Raw genomic sequence first — 19,148 nt, 5'->3', positions numbered from 1 at the left:
ACCAATCAACTCTCTGTAGGAGGCTTCAGTCTGAGACATCCTTTCTTGGAAGCATACCTTGAGTTGGGACATTTGGGGAAAAAGCCCTCTCCCTCACTCAACAGATGTCATCTACCTCGAAGTACCTAAATTCACTGAACTACACCCTCCCTTCTCCTCCCACCCCCACCAAAAAGTTCTTGACAATTGTAAGTGAGCAAATCGGCTTAAGTTAGTTTCCAACAGTGGGATTAGAAAGTCAGTGAAAAAATAAAGTTAAAAATGCCTCTGGCAGCTGTGCTCTTTTCTCAAATTCTCACAAGTAAAAAGCAAACCCAGAAATCGCCATCTATGTACTTCCTGCAGCTCTCACATTTGGATGTCAGGAACTTGCTTTTGGAATTCATACCATAGAATTTTCTGTTCTTTTTTTCTTTTGCCCACACAGGTGTTATGACTCATTTGCAGGAGTCCACTTTTCCCTGTGCTTTGTAATATGTTTTCGTTTCTTTTAGATAAGATCTCATCATAAGTACATATTTATTTGTATATTACTAACAGGGCTCAGTCCATTTCATCTGGTAATGAAAATGTGAATTGCTACAGTCACTCTGTATTTTTTTTGCAGTTGATAGAGTTTATTCTCAGATGGTAGTAACCCTCCTACATATTTACTTCAGAAGCTTCCATCCATCACTTACGTTTGCATTTATCCTCAAAAGCCTCAGTATTTTTCAAGAATAATCAAGTCTAAACCTGAGGAAACCCTCGCAGGAATGGAGGTTTAGTGCCGAAAACCTTCCCAGGTTTGACTGCTTCGGTGTCACTTTATCATCATCCTCATATCTTCCTGTATTACCACCCCATCTAATTACCTTTCAATTTCAATTTGTTTTTAAAAGATCCAATAGCTTCAACATGTGCACACTCAATACATTTTCTTATTTATTTCCCTTTTAGATAGCACACAATGAACTCATTCCCATAACCTTTGACTTGTGTAAATATTGGACATTATAGATTTTTGCTAGAGGTAATGTTTGACATCAGGGAGTTTTAGTTAATTTTTCTTTCTTTTTCTGAACAAAACTCTCCTATTCAAGAAGAAAATTGTGTGTGGAATCCCAATAGATAGCAAAGAGCAAACCTATTCCTGAGGGGAAAGACAGGAAGCAGAGCCCTCATCTCAGCTGCCATGCTTGTCACCAGGGCCTGCACTGGTCACAGACTGCGTTCCAAGCCAGTCTCTAGCTCCATAACAACATATAAGTTTTGTTTTTAAAGAAAATCAGATGCCTATTTTTCTTTCTTCTGGATAGGCCTGTATTCGAATTGTGTCATGCCAAGTTTCTGGCTTCTGATCAGCTCTGCTCTGTTAGAGTAGATGCTGTTTCTGCTGACGCAATGGGATAACTCTATACACATGCACCATTACAAGAACAGGCCTCAGACTCTACCAGCAAACCCCACAGCTGAATGCTAGCAAAATGAGAAAAGCACGACATGCTTTCCAAAATGCAAAGGCTATTCAACGTACAGTGATGTTCTTACTCAAGGGATTAAGCACTGGATTTCTGCTGTAAAAATTTTCTTTTACAATATAAAATAATGGAAAGACTTCTACTCACTCTTTGGAATTCTCTTCTTGATCATTACTTTTTCGTGATATCTTTCTTGCCCTGTCTTCTGTTATCTTACATAACCTTTACCTCTCAAGTACATCGTTGTGATTTTACTTTTTGTGTGTGATTATTGGATTGAATGAGGTGGCTCTAGGTGGGCAGTGGCTGGGTTAGCCTTTGCTCCCTGTCACATTCCAAGGACTCAGCACATCAGGGGCACTCAGTACATATTTGCTGAGTGATGAATGACTAAATGAATGAGTAAATATACAGCAGTTTGAAAAAAAACTTTTCTGGGTAAAATAAAACATTGATATTTGTATCCTAATTCTTTTGAGGTTCTGCTGTTTTATCTAATCTCAAAGAGGGTGAACCTCAGATACAGAGTACAAGGTTGCACCTTTTGTCTTTCTCTAAAGTTCTTTTCATTCTACTTATGTCAAATAATAACAGAAAATGGGAGGACAGAGACTAGAGCACTGTATCCAGAGAGATGTGGTCCTGCAAAGCAAAACACAGTTGGCAGCATAGAGACTTACAGAGCTCTGGAACCAGTGCTGGGCAAGCCAGTTGTTAGAGTGTTTCTTGTTTCTCATTAGTGCATGTGTCAGAATGTGCTGCAGGAGGGGTGAAGAGTGCCTCTCTCATGGATGAAGCCGTCGAAATGGCTATCTGCATAAGAGAAAGAAGCCAAACGTTCTGCTCCTCAGCCAGAGGTAGGTTTGAAGAGACTCGACTTTACAATCTCGCAAGGATAAGGTTCTGCGATATCTGATTTTCCACTGGCCAGGTGAGTAGTTGAGCTTTTACACAAAATGAGAAACATACCCTGAAAATTTACTTGTGTTACCACTAAGTTTTTTGGCTTATGTCTGTTAATCTGTTGCTTGCATACAAGTGGTGCTTGACATTTTTTGTTGAGACTCTCAGGTCCCTGCACATGATGCTGTGTGAGCCAGGAGGAAATCACCCACCTTGTCTGTCGCCAAACTTTAGCTGTGAATTACTGTCTCTATGTGCAAAGAGGAAAGAAACCTAAGTGGAGCCAGAGGAAGAAATACTTTACAAAACCAAGAAAAATAGAAAAGCATCCTGCAGATTGAAAGGCAGATAATTCCTCCGAAGTTGATTTAATATAAGAACCTGAAGAAAGGAATAAAAACTTGCATAGCACTCTCAAAAGTCTGGAAGGAAAGAAAATAATAGAAATCCATAGTCGGAGAACAGGCCAAGATGAAGAAAGAAGGTAAAAGAAGGGGGTTTAAATAAAAACGGATAGGATAAACTGCAACACCTTTTCCTAAAAAAATAATATTTAAAATACCTCAGGCCAACATTTCATCCCATACTCAATGATGGAAAGTTAATGGCATTCCCATTGCATAAATAAATAAATGAATAAAGAGGATCACTATAGTTACTTAAAAGTTTTAAACGTTGTTCAGAAAGTATGGCTGTCCCAAGATATAGGAAAGTGGTGATTATTATAAAGGATTAAAAATTAAAAGATGATCTGTCTATGCAGCAAACTCTAAAGAACAAAATGCAGAAGCTAGTGGAATTAATGTGTGCACTGAATTGGTTGGTAAAATACATAACTAAATATCCATCCATTCCTCCTTCCCTCCATCCAATGGCTTTCTTTTATGTCCACAATGATCAGTTAGAAATTTGGCAGGAGTGGAAAATGCTGTAAAATATTGAGAAAAGAACTTAATGAGAAATGTGTAAAATGAATTGAAGATAATTAGCTGCTTTTTCAAAGCTCAGTTAAAGACACTTTGACTAAAGGAAGACACGTGCCACATTCCCGGAAGAGGTCAATTATTATAAAGATGCTAATTCTTCCCACATTCATTAACAAATTTTCGGCGATTCTAATAATTCCCAACAGGATTAGCAGAATTTAGCAAAGTGATTTTAAAGTTCAGCCAGAATAAAAATGAGTAAGAAATCACAGGATATCTGGAAAAATATCCTTTGTTTTGGGAAAGAACTCACACTATCAAGAAAAAACCTTAAATTATAACAAGGAAAACAGTGTAGGTGAATGAACAAAAATATTCAATATTGTAATTAGATCCATTATCCCCAAAATTCAATTTTCATTGAATTTTTTTAAAAGTCATCAAACTGATTTCATAGTTAATCCAGGAAATGAAAGGTGCAAATAACTAAGTAAATGTAGAAAAGGAAGGTGATCTTGCTCTACTAGATTCCAGAATATACTATAGGGCTATAATAAACACACCAATTATGTGTGTTTATTATGCAGTGTGGCAATTATGCAGGAACAAATTAATGGGACATAACAGACAGCCCCAAATAGAATCTTATATATTTAGGCATTTAATATATGAGATAAACATCATTTCAAATCAGTGATAAAAGAGAGATTATATAATAAATGGTGCTGAGGGTATTCAGGGATGGAACAGTAGGAAAGCCATCTTATAATTTACACAAAACTGTACGGCTGAACATTAAAAAAATTATAAATTAATTTAAAGAAAATTCAGAATAATATTTTTTAGAACCATGGAGTGCAAAAATTGCTTCCTAAAAAAGCCTTAACACATGAAAGCCATAAAATAAAAATTTAACATTTTTAATAAATATGAATGTAAAACAAGAGGTTATCATAAAGTTAGCAGAATTATGATAAATCAAAACTGGAAACACCTAAAACCAGAACATTCTGGACATATAAATAACATCCATTATATAAAGTGCTCCTATAACCAACAATAAGAAGTTACAGCAAACCAACAGGAAATTTGGAAAAAGCTATAAGTGGATAAAGGGCATTTTGTACAAGTAGTTATTTAGAATAAAGTACATTTCAGTTAAATAGTTCATTCCATACACCAAATACTTGATCATTTGATTTTTACCTCCTACGGGAGCCTTCTAATCAGAAAGACAAATGGGAAGGTAATTAAAGAAGACTGCGTGAGATGTAAATAGAAATTTTTTACTTCTGAATATATACTTCATGTTTATGTGCACATAGAAAACTGAGAGGAAAGATACCAATATGTTATCTCCAGACAATATTATTAAGGGTAATTTAAAAATATTTTTTATATTGTTTAGTATTTTTAAATTCTCTACAATGAGCATATATTTTTTAAATTATCAGAAATGGATATCTATCTATCTATCTATCTATCTATATATATATATATAATACTTAGATAGATAATGAGGCAAATATCTAAAATCTTGGGATGGAATCAGGGGCTGCTACATAAATCAAGTGTCCTTTGCCCTACAGCATCATATGGCCAGGAAGGAAAGTAAGAAAGAAAAGTTATTGGGTGAACTAAGGTCCACTGGAGAGGAGATGAAAGTTCTATATTCTAGCTGCAAGATGAGAACTGTGTGGGAAAAGATGCATATAGACAAATGTGAAGGAGAGAAGGCATTTGGCATTGCTATTCATTGCCTTATTTGAGGCAATCCAAGGACACACATCTGATGGTTGTTAATGGGAACTGCCCTCTGGCATTCAGAGGTCACATTTTGCATGCCAACAGGTTCTCATTGTCTCTGCATTCCAAGTGGGAACTGACTTTGGGTGGTGAGCATGGGTAATGGGGTGGCAACTTCACATCATTTAGCTCGACCTGCCAGGTGTGTTCACCAACCCCCTGTAACACATTAAGCTTTCCATGATGCCTGGCTTGGAACTTATGCAAAGGAGAAATTCTGAGTCTTTAGTACACACTGGTGAATATCATGATATCTGAAAATAACATAGAGCAATTTGGAATTCTTTAAAATTCCAAGGATGTGGGGGTAATATACATAAATTAAAAGAAAGAAGCTGGTATTTTCAGGCTAAAAGACTGCCCATTTTTTACCGTAATAGTTCTCCCTCAAGGTAAAGAGGTCATGGTGCTGACCATTAGCCTTCCACAGGGTGGATCAAACTGAGTGACAAGGCCAAAGGGGATCAGAAGTGGGATCCCTTCTGACAGAGATATCCTATTTCTACTTGATGTTAAAAACAAAACAGCACAAAACAAAAACAAACAAAAAAACAACTTCCTACTCATTTTAGTAGGGAAGAGATAGGTCATTCAATTAATAGTCCTGTGATGATGGGGTGGGGGGGGAAATTATCCACATCTAACTCAAAAATAAATTCCATCTTCTATTGAGTTAAATAAAAAATGAGACCATAAAAAGATTAGACAACAATAGAGATGAATATAAAACTGATCTCAGTTTCAGTAAGGTCTGCCTACACACAGACCCAAAGGAAACAAAGAAAAAGGCTGATGGATATAAACATATAAAAAGGTAAAACTTCTGTATATCATTCTGTATTATATGAATATTAGTAAGTCCAAGGGAGAAAAACATACACGTTATCTCAATAGATCCTGAAAATGAATTTACGAGGTAGATACTTCTTTGACAAGATACATATTCTCAATCAAAAGCCAACATAAGACCTAACAGGGAAACATTAGACACATCCCCATTAAAGTAAGAATCAAGACAGAATTCCTACTATTATCAAAATTATTTAATGTTCTGTAATACTTACCAATGCAATGAGGGAGGAGAACAGAAAAACAGAATAACAGGAGAGACAAAATATCTTTACCTGCAGGCTATATGATATCAACCAACTATTATAAACTGTAAGAGAGACAGTAAGGTAGCTGTTTATAAAGTTAAAAATCAACAGCTCTCCTATATACAAATAATACACCATTACAAAACTTTAAGAAATCCTTCTATAAAAGCAATAAAAGACATTGTACCCTGAAGATTAAATTCTAATATAAAATAAGCATTCAGCATGATTTCGATCAAAATTGACATGGAGTGTGTTTAGAATTTGACAAAATGATGCTAATGCTTATCCAAACATATAAACACAGGAGAATAAGTAGAAAAAGCTTAACAAGAAAGAGCAATTGGAAATGAAAATAAATGATAAAGCTTTACTAATTTAGAGTGCAATGCTGAAATCAGTAGCAGACAGTTAACAAGAAAAGAGAACAGAGAATTTAGAAACAGACACAATTAATATGGCTATTGGACATACACTAAAGATGGTATTTGAAGCTGGTAAGGAAGAAATACATGTTGTTTAGACAAGAAGACATCTTTTTGGGAAAAATAACCTGAAACCTCTCAGCTCACACTTTACCATATTTAATAAAAAATATATTTCAGAGGTAGAAAAGTTTTAAAGAGCATGAAAGCACATAGGCACTGAAATGACTGATACTGCTCCTTTTTAAAACTATTCCAAAATCCATTTCAAATTGTACTCATAAAGGCAATGTCCCCAAATTAAATATTTACTCCCTCAGACTCCTTAGTAGCCGGAGGCAGCATGGGAAGCATTTGCGGCCAGTAAGACATCGGCTTAGGGTTTGGGGGAGGAGCTTAGGTTTCCTGGTACAGAGTCTCCAGGTCCTCTTCCCCTTCCTTCCCCCTGCCTGAAACATGAACATACTGCACCCACCTGTGATCAGGAGGCAAGAGGCATCACGATGAAAGCAGGCAGAAGGGAAAGATGAGACAAGCATCTCTTCTAAAGGGCCTCTAAGGGTAACACTGAGCCAGTCTGGACTTAATATTGTGAGAGGCTTTAAGAAACTGTTGAGTTTTCTCTTACTGTCGCTCAATTTGAGTTCTGACTGCTTCTAGTAAAGATTATCTTGCTCATGCCTGTAATCCCAGCACTTTAGGAGGCCAAGGCGGGTGGACATGAGGCCACGAGTTCAAGACCAGCCTGGCCAACATGGTGAAACCCCGTCTCTACTAAAAATACAAAAAATTAGCCAAGTGTGGTGGCAGGCACCTGTAATCCCAGCTACTCAGGAGGCTGAGGCAGGAGAATTGCTTGAACCCAGGAGGCGGAGGCTGCAGTGAGCTCAGATCATGCCATTGCATTCCAGCCTGGGCAACAAGAGTGAAACTCTGTCTCAAAAGATAAATAAGTAAATAAATAAAAATAAAAAATAAAAAAGATTATCTTGAAGAGTAAAATACTTTTCTAAATTTACAAGAAATGGATCTGAGGATCCATTAAGGAAAACACTGATTAACATGTAAACCTTTAAAAAATTGCAAAGTTACAGACCTATAAACAAACATGTGCCATAAGTACATTTAAAAGACAAACAGAAGAATAGGAAAAATATACATGAGACACATATATAAGAATAATTGCCTAAATACATAGAACTCTTACAAAAATATGTACAATCCAATAGAAAAGTGAGCCCTTTATGACTCAGCCTTAGTTGTTGCTCAGCATCACCTCTGCCATACTGGATATTAGCTGAAGCAGTCACAAGCTACCCACCCAAATTCAAGAAGAGGGGATCTAGATGTCACCTGTAAGTAAGAAGAGCACCTAAAAATTTGAAGGCATGTTTTAAAACTACCACAAGCTGTAACTACTGAATCTAGCAATATCCATTCTAGGAATTTATCCTGTAGAAGCAAGCGAAGTTGAGCATGAAAGACATACACAAACAATGCTCATTCTAGCACTATTTATAACAATGGCTCTTAAATTTCATCGTGCCTCTGAATCACTTGGAGGCCTTGTTAAGACAGATTTCTGGGGCCACCCAAAGTTTCTGCTTCAGGAGGTCTGGCTTGGAGTTGGAGAAAATGCATTTTTAAAAAGTTGCTTGTTGATGTTGATTCTGCAGCTCTGAGCAACAGATTACGATAACCATTGATTTATACTATTACTACCTCAAATTCTAACATTGTACTTGTTTTCCCATTCTATAAGAAAATTTGATCCTAGTATATCACAATGGAACAGGAAGAAATCCCTGGCCTTGTTACTACCTGACAAATGTATTCTTAGTCCTATTTTTGATGGAGAAAAAGCTCTTTGGGCAACTGAATCTTAAGTTCTAACCTTCTAACCTTAGGCTAGAATTGCTCAGTAAGATTAACGTGAAACTTGAAATAGCAGAATGTTGGAGAAACTTAATGACTCTGCTCCTTAACCTCCAATCTAAGGCATATTCAGGGCCAATGCCAGTCCCCGTCTCCTATCCTTAAATACTCCAGCTCTATAGCCGCCGCAGCCTGCCACTAACTTGACAGGCATAACAATATGAGAAGCAACAGTAAAGTAGCAGCTTTCCTAGTTTACTAAACATTCCATACTAGAAAGCCTGAATTTTCCCTAGCAGCATTCTTAAATTGGCTTCCTGATGAGTTTGGAGGATCTCCCTGTTTTCTTGTGATACTTGACCTTTATTGATCTATTATCTGGTTATATTATCTGCCTATGTGATACACTATAGCACAGAGCAGCCAATGAGGAAGAACACTGGGGTAATCCTTCCGAACATCTGAGCATTATTTCTTTTGTTTTTTGAGACAGAGCGTCACTCTGTCACCCAGGCTGGAGTATAACGGCGCGATCTTGGCTCACTGCAACCTCTGCCTCCTGGGTTCAAGTGATTCTCCTGCCTCAGCCACCCAAGTAGCTGGTATTACAGGCACATGCCACCAAGCCTGGCTAATTTTTGTGTTTTTAGTAGAGATGGGGTTTCATCATGTTGGCCAGGTTGGTCTTGAACTCCTGACCTCAGGTGATCCACCCACCATGGCTTCCTAAAGTGCTGGGATTACAGGCGTGAGCCACTGCACCCGGCCCATCTGAGTGTTACTTCTAAATTCCTTTCCCTGAAGTTACTGACATCATCATCACTTTCTTAATTCAAAACTCTCCTCACTACTCACTTCAGGATTTAGAAACCTCTTATCTCTTCCAATTTACTTTTCCAGATTTACTGATCTCACTCTCCCTATAAGAACTCTATGTTGCAGGCCTTTAGAGGTAACCTGGGTTTCTGCAAATATGTACCGTGCAGTTGACCTTTATATAAATGCCATTTCCCGTCCCTGAAAGTTCCTCCCCTTGAATTCTTCTCCATGCTAAACACGTGGCCCATCATTTCCTCCAGGATGACCAGCTCCAGTGAGGAAGGATGCTGCGCTCCTCTGCAATCCCACAGCACTGTTTATATTTATACTGTATGATAATTATTTGTGATGTCTCCTGTATTCTATAATAGTGTAAGTGCCTCAATGGCACAGACCACATGCACTTCAGCTGAGGACTGCACACACTGCTCAGCAATGCTTTGCAGGAGCCCAGCATCATGGGACACTTTAGGAAGGTACGCTCCAGATACAGGCGTGTAAAAATGCACACGTCCTTTCAAAATGCATTACTGAAATTCAAACTCATAATAAAAAACTCAGAATAGAACCAGAGAGTTGCAATAGCAGGTTTTAACTAATATGCAAATTAAGCAAGTATTTCTTACTTTGAGCTGTAGTCGCACCCTGGCCATAAAGAATTTCCAACAGTTTTCCCTGGAGTCCACCATGCCCAGAGCGTGAACTTCATTATGAATTCCAGAAATTATCTTGTCCACATCTTCATCGCTGAACAGATCTGGGATTTCTCCTGCCCCAAAGAATGAGTAGAATTACTAAAAGATCATTGCAATTTAAATTTTACATGTAACTTTTAAACGTTTGAAATGTTTTACAAGACAAAGTTCAGCATAAATGGTAAGAGTTTAAAATCAGAAATGTCATGTTTCTTTTTTATTTACGAGACATACAACACATTGAGGACAAGCCATGGTGAACACACCCTCTACACCCGTACGTGTAAGAATAACATTTACTTCACTGAAGGCATTCTCATCCATAAACAGACTAAGAAAGCAATACACCTCAAATTAGTTAGGTTTATAGGTTTCTCCCCAAAGACTGCCCAGCAAACATCTCAAAGACGAATTCTCTCTCTTTAAAGTTCACTGAAACTACAGATAATTTGTCATTGGGGAAGATCTTTCAAGAAATGTGTTGGTTTAATCACCTGATGCCAGCAAGTCATTAATCAGCACGAGGAAGCTCTCATCTAGAACCTGGGCATCTGTCAGCAGGAACACAGTGGGCATGTTCTTGGCTCCAGTTCGGATGTACAAATTGGCAAGATCTACCTGTAAGGAAAGGCCATCACTCATGTTTTGTTAAAATGCTGACGCGGCGTTGAGAGGTTGTGTGTGAGTGCTGGGGAGAACTCAGTAACTGTATCGCCATAGCACTGTGGGGTGCCTTTCCCTGGTTTACATATTCCTTCTCTGAGAGACCCCATTCTAGGGGACAGCACTGCGACACCACCTCCATTGCTGACTCGTAAGGTTGAGTGTCGTGTTTCTGGCTTACTGGAGCAGAGGGATGAAAACAGGCTACAGATCACCAACTCCCTTCTCATTGTGTACAAGTGAATTCAGTGATGCCTTTTTCAGGCAGGGCCGTAAAAAGAAGTCTGCTCATTTTAACAACTGTCCTATTTTATCGAAAATGGGTTTCATTTATTTCATTAGTAATATTAAAAATATGTGATTTTTTAAAACTTAGAATATCACTTGGCACAAATTGTAGGTACTATTTTGTAAGTACTATTGTTATTAAAAAGCAAAGCTTGAAAAACACACGAGAGTTTCCTAAACGTGTTATTCCTCTTGCATCTTCTTCTCCTATTCTTATCCAAGGTGGAAGAAATCTATTTTTACTTGTGAAGTTAGTGTCTTTTTTCCCCAACCTATCATAGAGGAACACTAACAGCAATACGCATCAGGTTTGATTAATAGAAAACAGAAAGACATTTGTGTAAGCAAGTGTTTAAGTAAATATTTTCTGAGCCAGGTTTACATGTTATTAAACCTACACAAAACTTGTAGAAATTTATTATTACTAATTTGACCATAAAGGCAAAACCGCCAAAGGTCAATTACTGCTTTAAAGAGCTCCCGCTCTCCCGTGGTTGGGGAGGCCTTGGCCAAATCTGGGAGTCACAGCCCACACGGGCGCACTCGGAGCCTCGGCTTTATCTGCCAAGCAGAAGGGTCAGAAGAACTGCCTGTCCCCTTGACTCACCCGAAGTTCCTGGATTCCATAGCCCTCGGTCAGAGTGATCTGAAAGACCTCAAGGCCACAAAGGTAAGCTGCCAGCCTGGACAAGCTCTGCTTGCCACTGCCCCCAACTCCAACCAAGAGAGCACAGCCCTGAGGGGTTCGTAAGATCCGGCTGATGCGACACCTGAGGAAAGGAAGCGCCCATTATGGCACAAAATCGAAAATGCCCCGGGACTATGTCTGTTCTGTTTATTTTTATTTATTTATTTACTTTTGAGATGGAGACTTGCTCTGTTGCCCAGGCCGGAGTGCAGTGGTGCGATCTTGGCTCATTGCAGCCTCCGCCTCCCGGATTCAAGTGATTCTCCTGCCTCAACCTCCCAAGTAGTTGGGATTACAGGCACTCACCACCATGCCCAGCTAATTTTTGTATTTTTAGTAGAGACGGGGTTTCACTATGTTGGCCAGGCTGGTCTTGAACTCCTGATCTCAAGTGATCCACCCACCTTGGCCTCCCAAAGTGCTGGGATTACAGGCATGAGCAACCGCGCCTGGCCTAGGTCTGTTTTGTTTATTCTTTAGATAAATAGTGAGAGACTAAATTCCACTTTTTACTGGAAACCTCTAGTCCTTGTTCATTTGTTTCCCCATCAAACAAAGATGCTATCTTCACCCTAACCCTTGAACTGCTCCCAAGACAAATCATCCTCTGCTAATAACATTTTGGATTCTCTTAGAGCTTTGTTATCACCACCAAAAGTCCAAAAAGAAAATATATGCAAAGGCCTTGTGTTAAGGGCTTCAAAATATTTTGATTAGCAAGAAAGATCCGAATTCCACATCAGCACCCAAGTATGAGGACATCAAAGGGGGAATAGCCTTGTCCCAGAAATCTTTGCTGTAGAATTATTTCGGAAAGAATGGATTTGTTTAGGCCAACAGATCTCTCTGTGTGATTTACTCAGCAAAGCAAGCACTTGTTTCTTAATGTGATTCTTGCTTCCTTCACACTAAAGCCTTCCCTTGTAACTACACCATTGTAGAATAATTTGCTGAAGCCATTCAGTACCACAAAGTTAAATTTCCACCAAGGCCAACTAATCCCTTGTTCTATAATATCCAAGGCATTCTGAATGCTTAATCTATTTATATTATGCTATATTTTACAGCTATAAATAAACTCGCTTTAACTTTAGCAAAAGATGGGTTTGAAGAAATAGTTCATAATTATGTTATAAATATTAAGAAAACCAACAAAACAAAATATAGGCATGTAGATAGTAAAACCCCCCAAATTTGATGCCATCATTTTGCTCTAGGGTGCTTTTCTGAAATGAACTTAAACTTCAGAACCTGAATAAACTACATAAATTGTTTTAAATAGTGCTTTTTGAAAAAACTAAGTTGGGATCACTTATATTAGGACCAGCACATGTGAACATTTTCTGAAAACCTCCAGTAACAGAGAAGATAGGTTATTTTTACAAGCTCAGTCATCACATTAAATTTTACTTCACATGACCACACAACAAAACAACCTTGGGGAAAGCTATAAAATTACTCTGACATGAGAGATACCCCAAGCTATAAAACAGGGTTTTCATTTCATTTTAATGTATGCTTCGAGGCTTTTAACCTCACAAGATTCACTAAGTGGCAAAGTCCCTTTCTATAACACTCAAGGACACGCCCTTAAATCACCTCTAATGCTGAGTAAATCAGCTTCTAGCTCATAATCCCTGATCAAAGAAACAGCCTTACCTTTTAGGCCACTGAAAATTCCGTAATGAGGGATTATATGGGAAAACTCTTTTCCTCAGTATCAGTGGGAGGTTTCTGTTTCACCTGAGCCAGGACGCCCATACACAGTGACTGTATATTAACCCAACCCGAGACAGCATTACTAATAGTTGATTTAACACCGCGGTTTTAGATTCCAACTGAAACTTCCTTTGCACAATCAGAGGAAGGATCACAACTGCAAAGGGATCAATAAAACTACCAACAGTTAGTTGTGGTGACAGGAAGGGCTCTATAATTTTTGTAGGTTCTAGGGCCTAAGAAAATTTTAAAGATTAATTCTTCTAAAAACTGAATTCTCCACATCTTATTTTCTCTGGATTTTTCCTTCTTCTTGTCTTTTATTTTTGAGAGACAGGGTCTCACTCTGTTGCCTAGGCTAGAGTGCAGTGGCATAATCCTAGCCCGCTGCAACCTCGAACTCCTGGGCTCTAGCAACCCTCCCTCCTCAAGCCTTCTGTGTGGCTGAGACTACAGGCACATACCACCACACCCAGCTCATTAAAAAAAAAACTGTAGAGATGTGGTCTCACTATGTCACCCAGACAGGTCTCAAACTTCTGGCCTCAAGTGATCCTCCTGCCTCAGCCTCCCAAAGTGCTGGGATTACAGGTGTGAGCCACCACACTCAGCCTCTTCTTGTTTTCAATGATTTCTTTTTTCTTTTTCTGTTTAAGTCTTTGGCTGTTGTCACTTATTGAAGTCTTCCTGCTGGTGTCAATGAGAGATGAAGGTGACTTGGACTAGGAGAGCAGTATCGGATGTAAACATGTGATCAACTTTCTACACAGCAGTGGCAATGTTAACCTGTTTAGCCCAGACAATGAACTGTGTCATCCCCAGGGTAAAACCCATCCAACCACTTCTCACTGCACTTAGAATAAAATCAAAGTTCCTTATTCTGGTTACAAGGAAATACTTCGTATTGGTAAGGCCAGTTCCTGCCTCTCCATTTTTGTTATATTTTTCTCTATGCTGCAGCCTAACTGATCTTCTTTTCTGTATCTCAAACATTCTTGCCTTAGGGTCAGATGCAATCTGCTCTCTGTCTAGAATGTTCTTCCTCCAGATCTTTCCATGCTTAGCACCTACTTATCATTCAGGTCTCGCTTTAAATGTCACCTCTTCACAGGGATGCCCAGTCCCTCTTTGGAAATTCACTTATTGTATTTCTCACAGAATCAACCTATTTTCCTTCTTGGCATGACACATCACTTTCTGATATTTTTCTTGCTTATTCTCTTGCTTAGTTGTTCATGTCCTTATAAACGTCCATCTTCATCGCTAACATGTAAGCTCAACTACAGAGGGGACTGGATTGTGTTCACTGCTGCTGTATCTCAGCACCTAGAACAATGTCCAAAAGGAGGGCTGCAGATGGTTGCACAGTCTGTGCACTACATGAGGTACCAGGTCTAGGAGGTGAGCGAGAACCTTGTCAGCCATGCTCTATCCAAGGACAGGTGGCTTTTTCTAATTTTCTGCCAAGAAAGCATGAGCCCTCCCCCATTTTAAAGAATTTGCACAAAATTGCTGAAAGGCTGGCAATGTTCCTATCTGGCACTCAACAAAACCTGCTTAATCAATGAAAATTAGTCCTTTGTCCCTTATGAACTATGTGACTTTGAACAAGTAATTTATGTTTCCACTTACTTAATATTCAAGTAAAATAATGGATATGATGGCATCTCAGGAAACAGTGTGCCTATGTAAGACATTATTAAGATTGTGACATTAAAAAGTGACCCTTTTATATTTTAAAATTATATGTCAAACAGCAGATAAGAACTGATGGTTCAGAGTGCTTAGTATGATCTATTGAAAAATGACAGTTGTGGATATCCAGCCATTCTTCCTTTTGTGAAAAAGCATCGTGACTAGTTAACTCACACATGTTGCATGGCATCTTCAAACAAAACTAGGTGCATGGCAGCATTTAGTTCATTGTAGTTGTCTAAGGTTTCTGTAAGAATCGTCTTCAGCACTTCCCAGTCCTTCACTGGCATGTAATGTGGGTCCTTCCCTCTATTAGCAAAGTGGCAATAAATGAGGGGCTGTTGAAGCAGCATGTGACTATCTATACCCTGCAGGATGAGAAAGAGAAAAATATGGCATGTCAACCATCCATAGAGGTCCAGCTGCAGGCAGCATGGCCTAGCAAGGGAAAAGCTTGCAGACCCACGCATGGGTAGGTGGGTGGAATGTTCCCAAGCATAGACCAAGTGTATTCTGGATTCACAGCCATTGCAAAAAGGTAAGCCCTTGTGCACTTCTCTCATATCCTCATCTAACTTTAGTCCCAATACCCAATTGGTGTTGGAGTAAGTAGTGACCTCTGACATTCATACACTTACTTCAAAATATTTACAAGCAGTTTCCAGCATTCTTCTCTGAAACAAATCACAATCTTTTTTGTCTATCAGTTTGTCTCCATAAACACGGGCAGATTCATGAAGCCACAGATGTATTAAATCAAGTGGACCTTTTAAACACTCAGGAGAAGCAAACAAAATCCCCTACAAGGCAAGAATGGGGAAAATACCTTTAATTCATAGGTTGATGACATGCCAAGTAAGTTTAACACTTTTTAAACTAAAATGTGAACTTAGCAAATGGTTAAAAGAAATATCATCAATAGTAATGTGCGTGTTTGTGTATAAAAGTAGGTTTACTCTTTGATAAATGCAATATTTTAAAATTTTAGTATGCTTATACCCATTTTTAGGTATGCGAATAAGACCATTTCGAGCACCAGCACAGGCACTAAATATCACATCTGAGTACTTTAGCCTATTAAGCCTTACGATGGACTAAGTTTACAAAACCAGAGTACAAACAGCTAACATGAAAGTCACAGAATCATATTTTTTTACTATAAAATCACTTGATATCAGTCTAATCATTTCACAGATGAAGAATACAAGACCAAGAGTAAAGTGCCCAGATTCATACTTCATGGGTAGATGTGGGTCTAGCACCAACACATTGTGACTCCCGTGCTCACTCATGGTGCTTTCAGTATCTTAGCTTCACACCCACTCACTCCTCATGGAGAGAGGCAGCTTACTCTGGATGCACAGGAGAACAGTAAGGGAGTTGTGGAGAACTGAGCTGCAAAAGGCTAAAAAATTATTTGGTAGTGTCAGGTGCAGCTGACAGGCAGGATATGAAGGGTGAGCAGGCAGTCCTCTTGTCCCATTTCACCTATGACCTCTCTTCCCTTTCCTTCTGAGATTAAAATTCTGCTTTTAAACAGCACGGTATTAAGCAATCTTTCCGGCAGGAGCTAGATACACAGACATGAAAAGAATTGCTCCGTGTTCATAAGAAGCTACTGCCTAATGCTGTGTTATGGTTTTGAGGCAGTTGTGGAGTGATACTGAAAAGACGGTTACAAAAATATAAAGAAGTCCTATGGAGTTTTCATATTTCATCAATATACCACCTCTGTCACAAAAGAAATTTCAGCCATCCATTTTTACTGTACAGGGTAGACCACATTAGTTGGATTAAAAAAAATAATTCCAGACTTTCAATTTCCTCTTCAGAATTTCCTAAGTCAAATACATAAACACTGTCCTTTTACCAGGTAAGCAAGGTAATTTTCAATATTAAACCAAAATGATCCAACAATTTAAAAGTTACTATTTCTCTTCATGTATGTTTAAAATCACACATAAGTGCCTTATGCAAACACATGATCATTTATCCTTCTTACTTGGCACTCAAAACAGTAAGCACTCACTCACTCAATCTGAAGAGCCCAGACATCTACCTTTGCTTCCACTGCCAAGTCACCATATGCCATGGCCTGAATGGCCCCTACAATTCATGTCTTGAAACTTAATTGCCCATGTGACAATATTAAAAGGTGAGGCCTTTAGGAGGTGACTGTCATGAGGGCAACGTGATCTAATGAAAGGGGTGCTGGGCAGTTGCCCGATTTGCTCTGTCCTTTCTGCCCTGTGAGGATGCACCACTTAAGGCACCATTTTAGAAGCAGAGACCAGGCCCTCACCAGACACTGAATCTGCCAGTGCCTTAATCATGGACTTCCCAGCCTCCAGAACTGTGAGAAATAAAATTCTATTATTTATGAATTACCCAATCTCAGGTATTTTGTCACAGAAGCGCAGACAAAGACATTATATGACCTGAGGAGAAGCACCGTTCTCATTGATGAAATGGAAATAATAAACCTGCCATACTTACTTCCTGAGAAGTTTATGAGTAAAGTTAAAGAATACATATAAAAGTATATAGCATAGTTTTAAGCTGTTTTATAAAGGAACACCGTTAACAGTATGGTAATGGTTTGGATGTGTGCCCCCTCCAAATCTCAGGTTGAAATGTGATTCCCAGTGTTGGAGGTGGGGCCTGGTGGGAGGTGACTGGATCATGGGAGCAGATCCTTCATGAATGGTTAGCACCATCCCCTCTGTAATAAGTGAATTCTCACTCAGTTAGTTCATGCAAGATCTGGTTGTTTAAAAGTTTGGGGACCTGCCCCCACTCACTCTCTTGCTCCTGCTCTTGCCATGCAAAATGTGAAATGCTGGCTCCCCATCACCTTCTACCATGATTGTCAGCTCCTGAGGCCCTCACCAGAAGCAGATGCTGGGGCCATTGCTAGCACAGCCTGCAGAACCATAAGCCAATTAAACCTCTTTTCTTTATAAATTACCTAGCCTCAGGTGTTTCTCTATAGTGACACAAAAAATGGGCTAATACATAGTATTATCATTATTTCTCTACTCAAGAGGCATAACATAGAGCAGTCAAGGTACCTGGAAGACGTTTGATAAATCTCTCAGATTAAAGATGTAGTGGAATTTAATAGCCGTGGGTAAAAAGTTACACATCATTGTCTGATGGAATGCTATTGTTGCCTGGATCAAAGTGGGGCCACTCCTGAGAACTGATGGAGCAAATGCTTGCTGTTGGAAATGGAAGCTAAAGATTTGGCCATAGATGGTGTTTAGTGCATCCAAAGATGGAAAATTGAATGCAAACACTGTGAAATGTCTCTGAAAAGAAAAGCAAATATAAGAGTGTAAGGATTACGATTGTACCAGAAAATTGCAAAGACCTGATTTTTTTCACTCCTCCCTGTATCCAGGCCCATTACCATGTAGCTTTTTAGTGCTCCACTCTGACTCTGGGGTTGGCCATGTGATTTACTTAAGCCAACAGAATGAGGTGGAAGTGACAGTGTGCCAGTTGTTGTCAGAGGTGTATATTTCTCCTTACTTTGTTAAGCCTCTGACTTTGCCATAAACTCTGCAGGCCCTCAAGTATGAGGGACACATAAAGCAGGGTCATGTTGTCACAGTCACTCCAGCCAAAGCCACATCAAATTAACTGACAGTTTATCCCCAACATGCACAGATGAGCCCAGCCAAGATCAGCAGTCACTGAGCTCAGTCTCAGCTGAGTCCAGATGCGTAAGCAACCACTGTATGCTACTGAATGTATGCTGGGGGTAGCTGTTGCTGTTGTCATGATTAAAAAGCTTCTATGCAAACACAAAACCTGCAAACAAATGTTTATAGCAGCTTCTTTCATAATTGTCAAAAGTGAAAGCAACCAAGGTGTCCTTCAGTAGATGAATGGATAAACAATCTGTGATGCATTCATACAGTGACCACTATTCAGCAATAAAAACAGACGCACTATCAAGCCACGGAAAGACATGGAGAAATCTTAAATGCACAGTTAAGCTACGTGGAAAAAAAAGCCTATTTGGAAAGGCTACATACCCTATGATTCTCATCATACGAAATTCTGGAAAAGGCAAAATTTATA

General features: G+C 39.0%; 1 protein-coding gene across 1 annotated transcript in view; it reads right to left on the bottom strand.

Moving 5' to 3' along the window:
* DNAH11 (dynein axonemal heavy chain 11) overlaps positions 1-19,148 on the bottom strand; it is a 363,428-nt gene that overhangs the window by 140,434 nt on the left and 203,846 nt on the right. The window contains exons 49-54 of the mRNA XM_063815260.1: positions 18,131-18,370; positions 15,698-15,859; positions 15,234-15,427; positions 11,565-11,727; positions 10,501-10,624; positions 9,938-10,080 (exon numbers count right to left, since the gene is read on the bottom strand). Of these exons, the coding sequence (XP_063671330.1) occupies positions 9,938-10,080; positions 10,501-10,624; positions 11,565-11,727; positions 15,234-15,427; positions 15,698-15,859; positions 18,131-18,370 (1,026 nt within the window). The remainder of the gene's footprint in view (positions 1-9,937; positions 10,081-10,500; positions 10,625-11,564; positions 11,728-15,233; positions 15,428-15,697; positions 15,860-18,130; positions 18,371-19,148) is intronic.

Source organism: Pan troglodytes, chromosome 6 (genome assembly GCF_028858775.2).
Source record: "Pan troglodytes isolate AG18354 chromosome 6, NHGRI_mPanTro3-v2.0_pri, whole genome shotgun sequence".
NCBI lineage: Eukaryota > Metazoa > Chordata > Mammalia > Primates > Hominidae > Pan > Pan troglodytes.
Note: the sequence above shows the minus strand (reverse complement) of the source record. Positions and strands in the feature narration are given on the sequence as shown.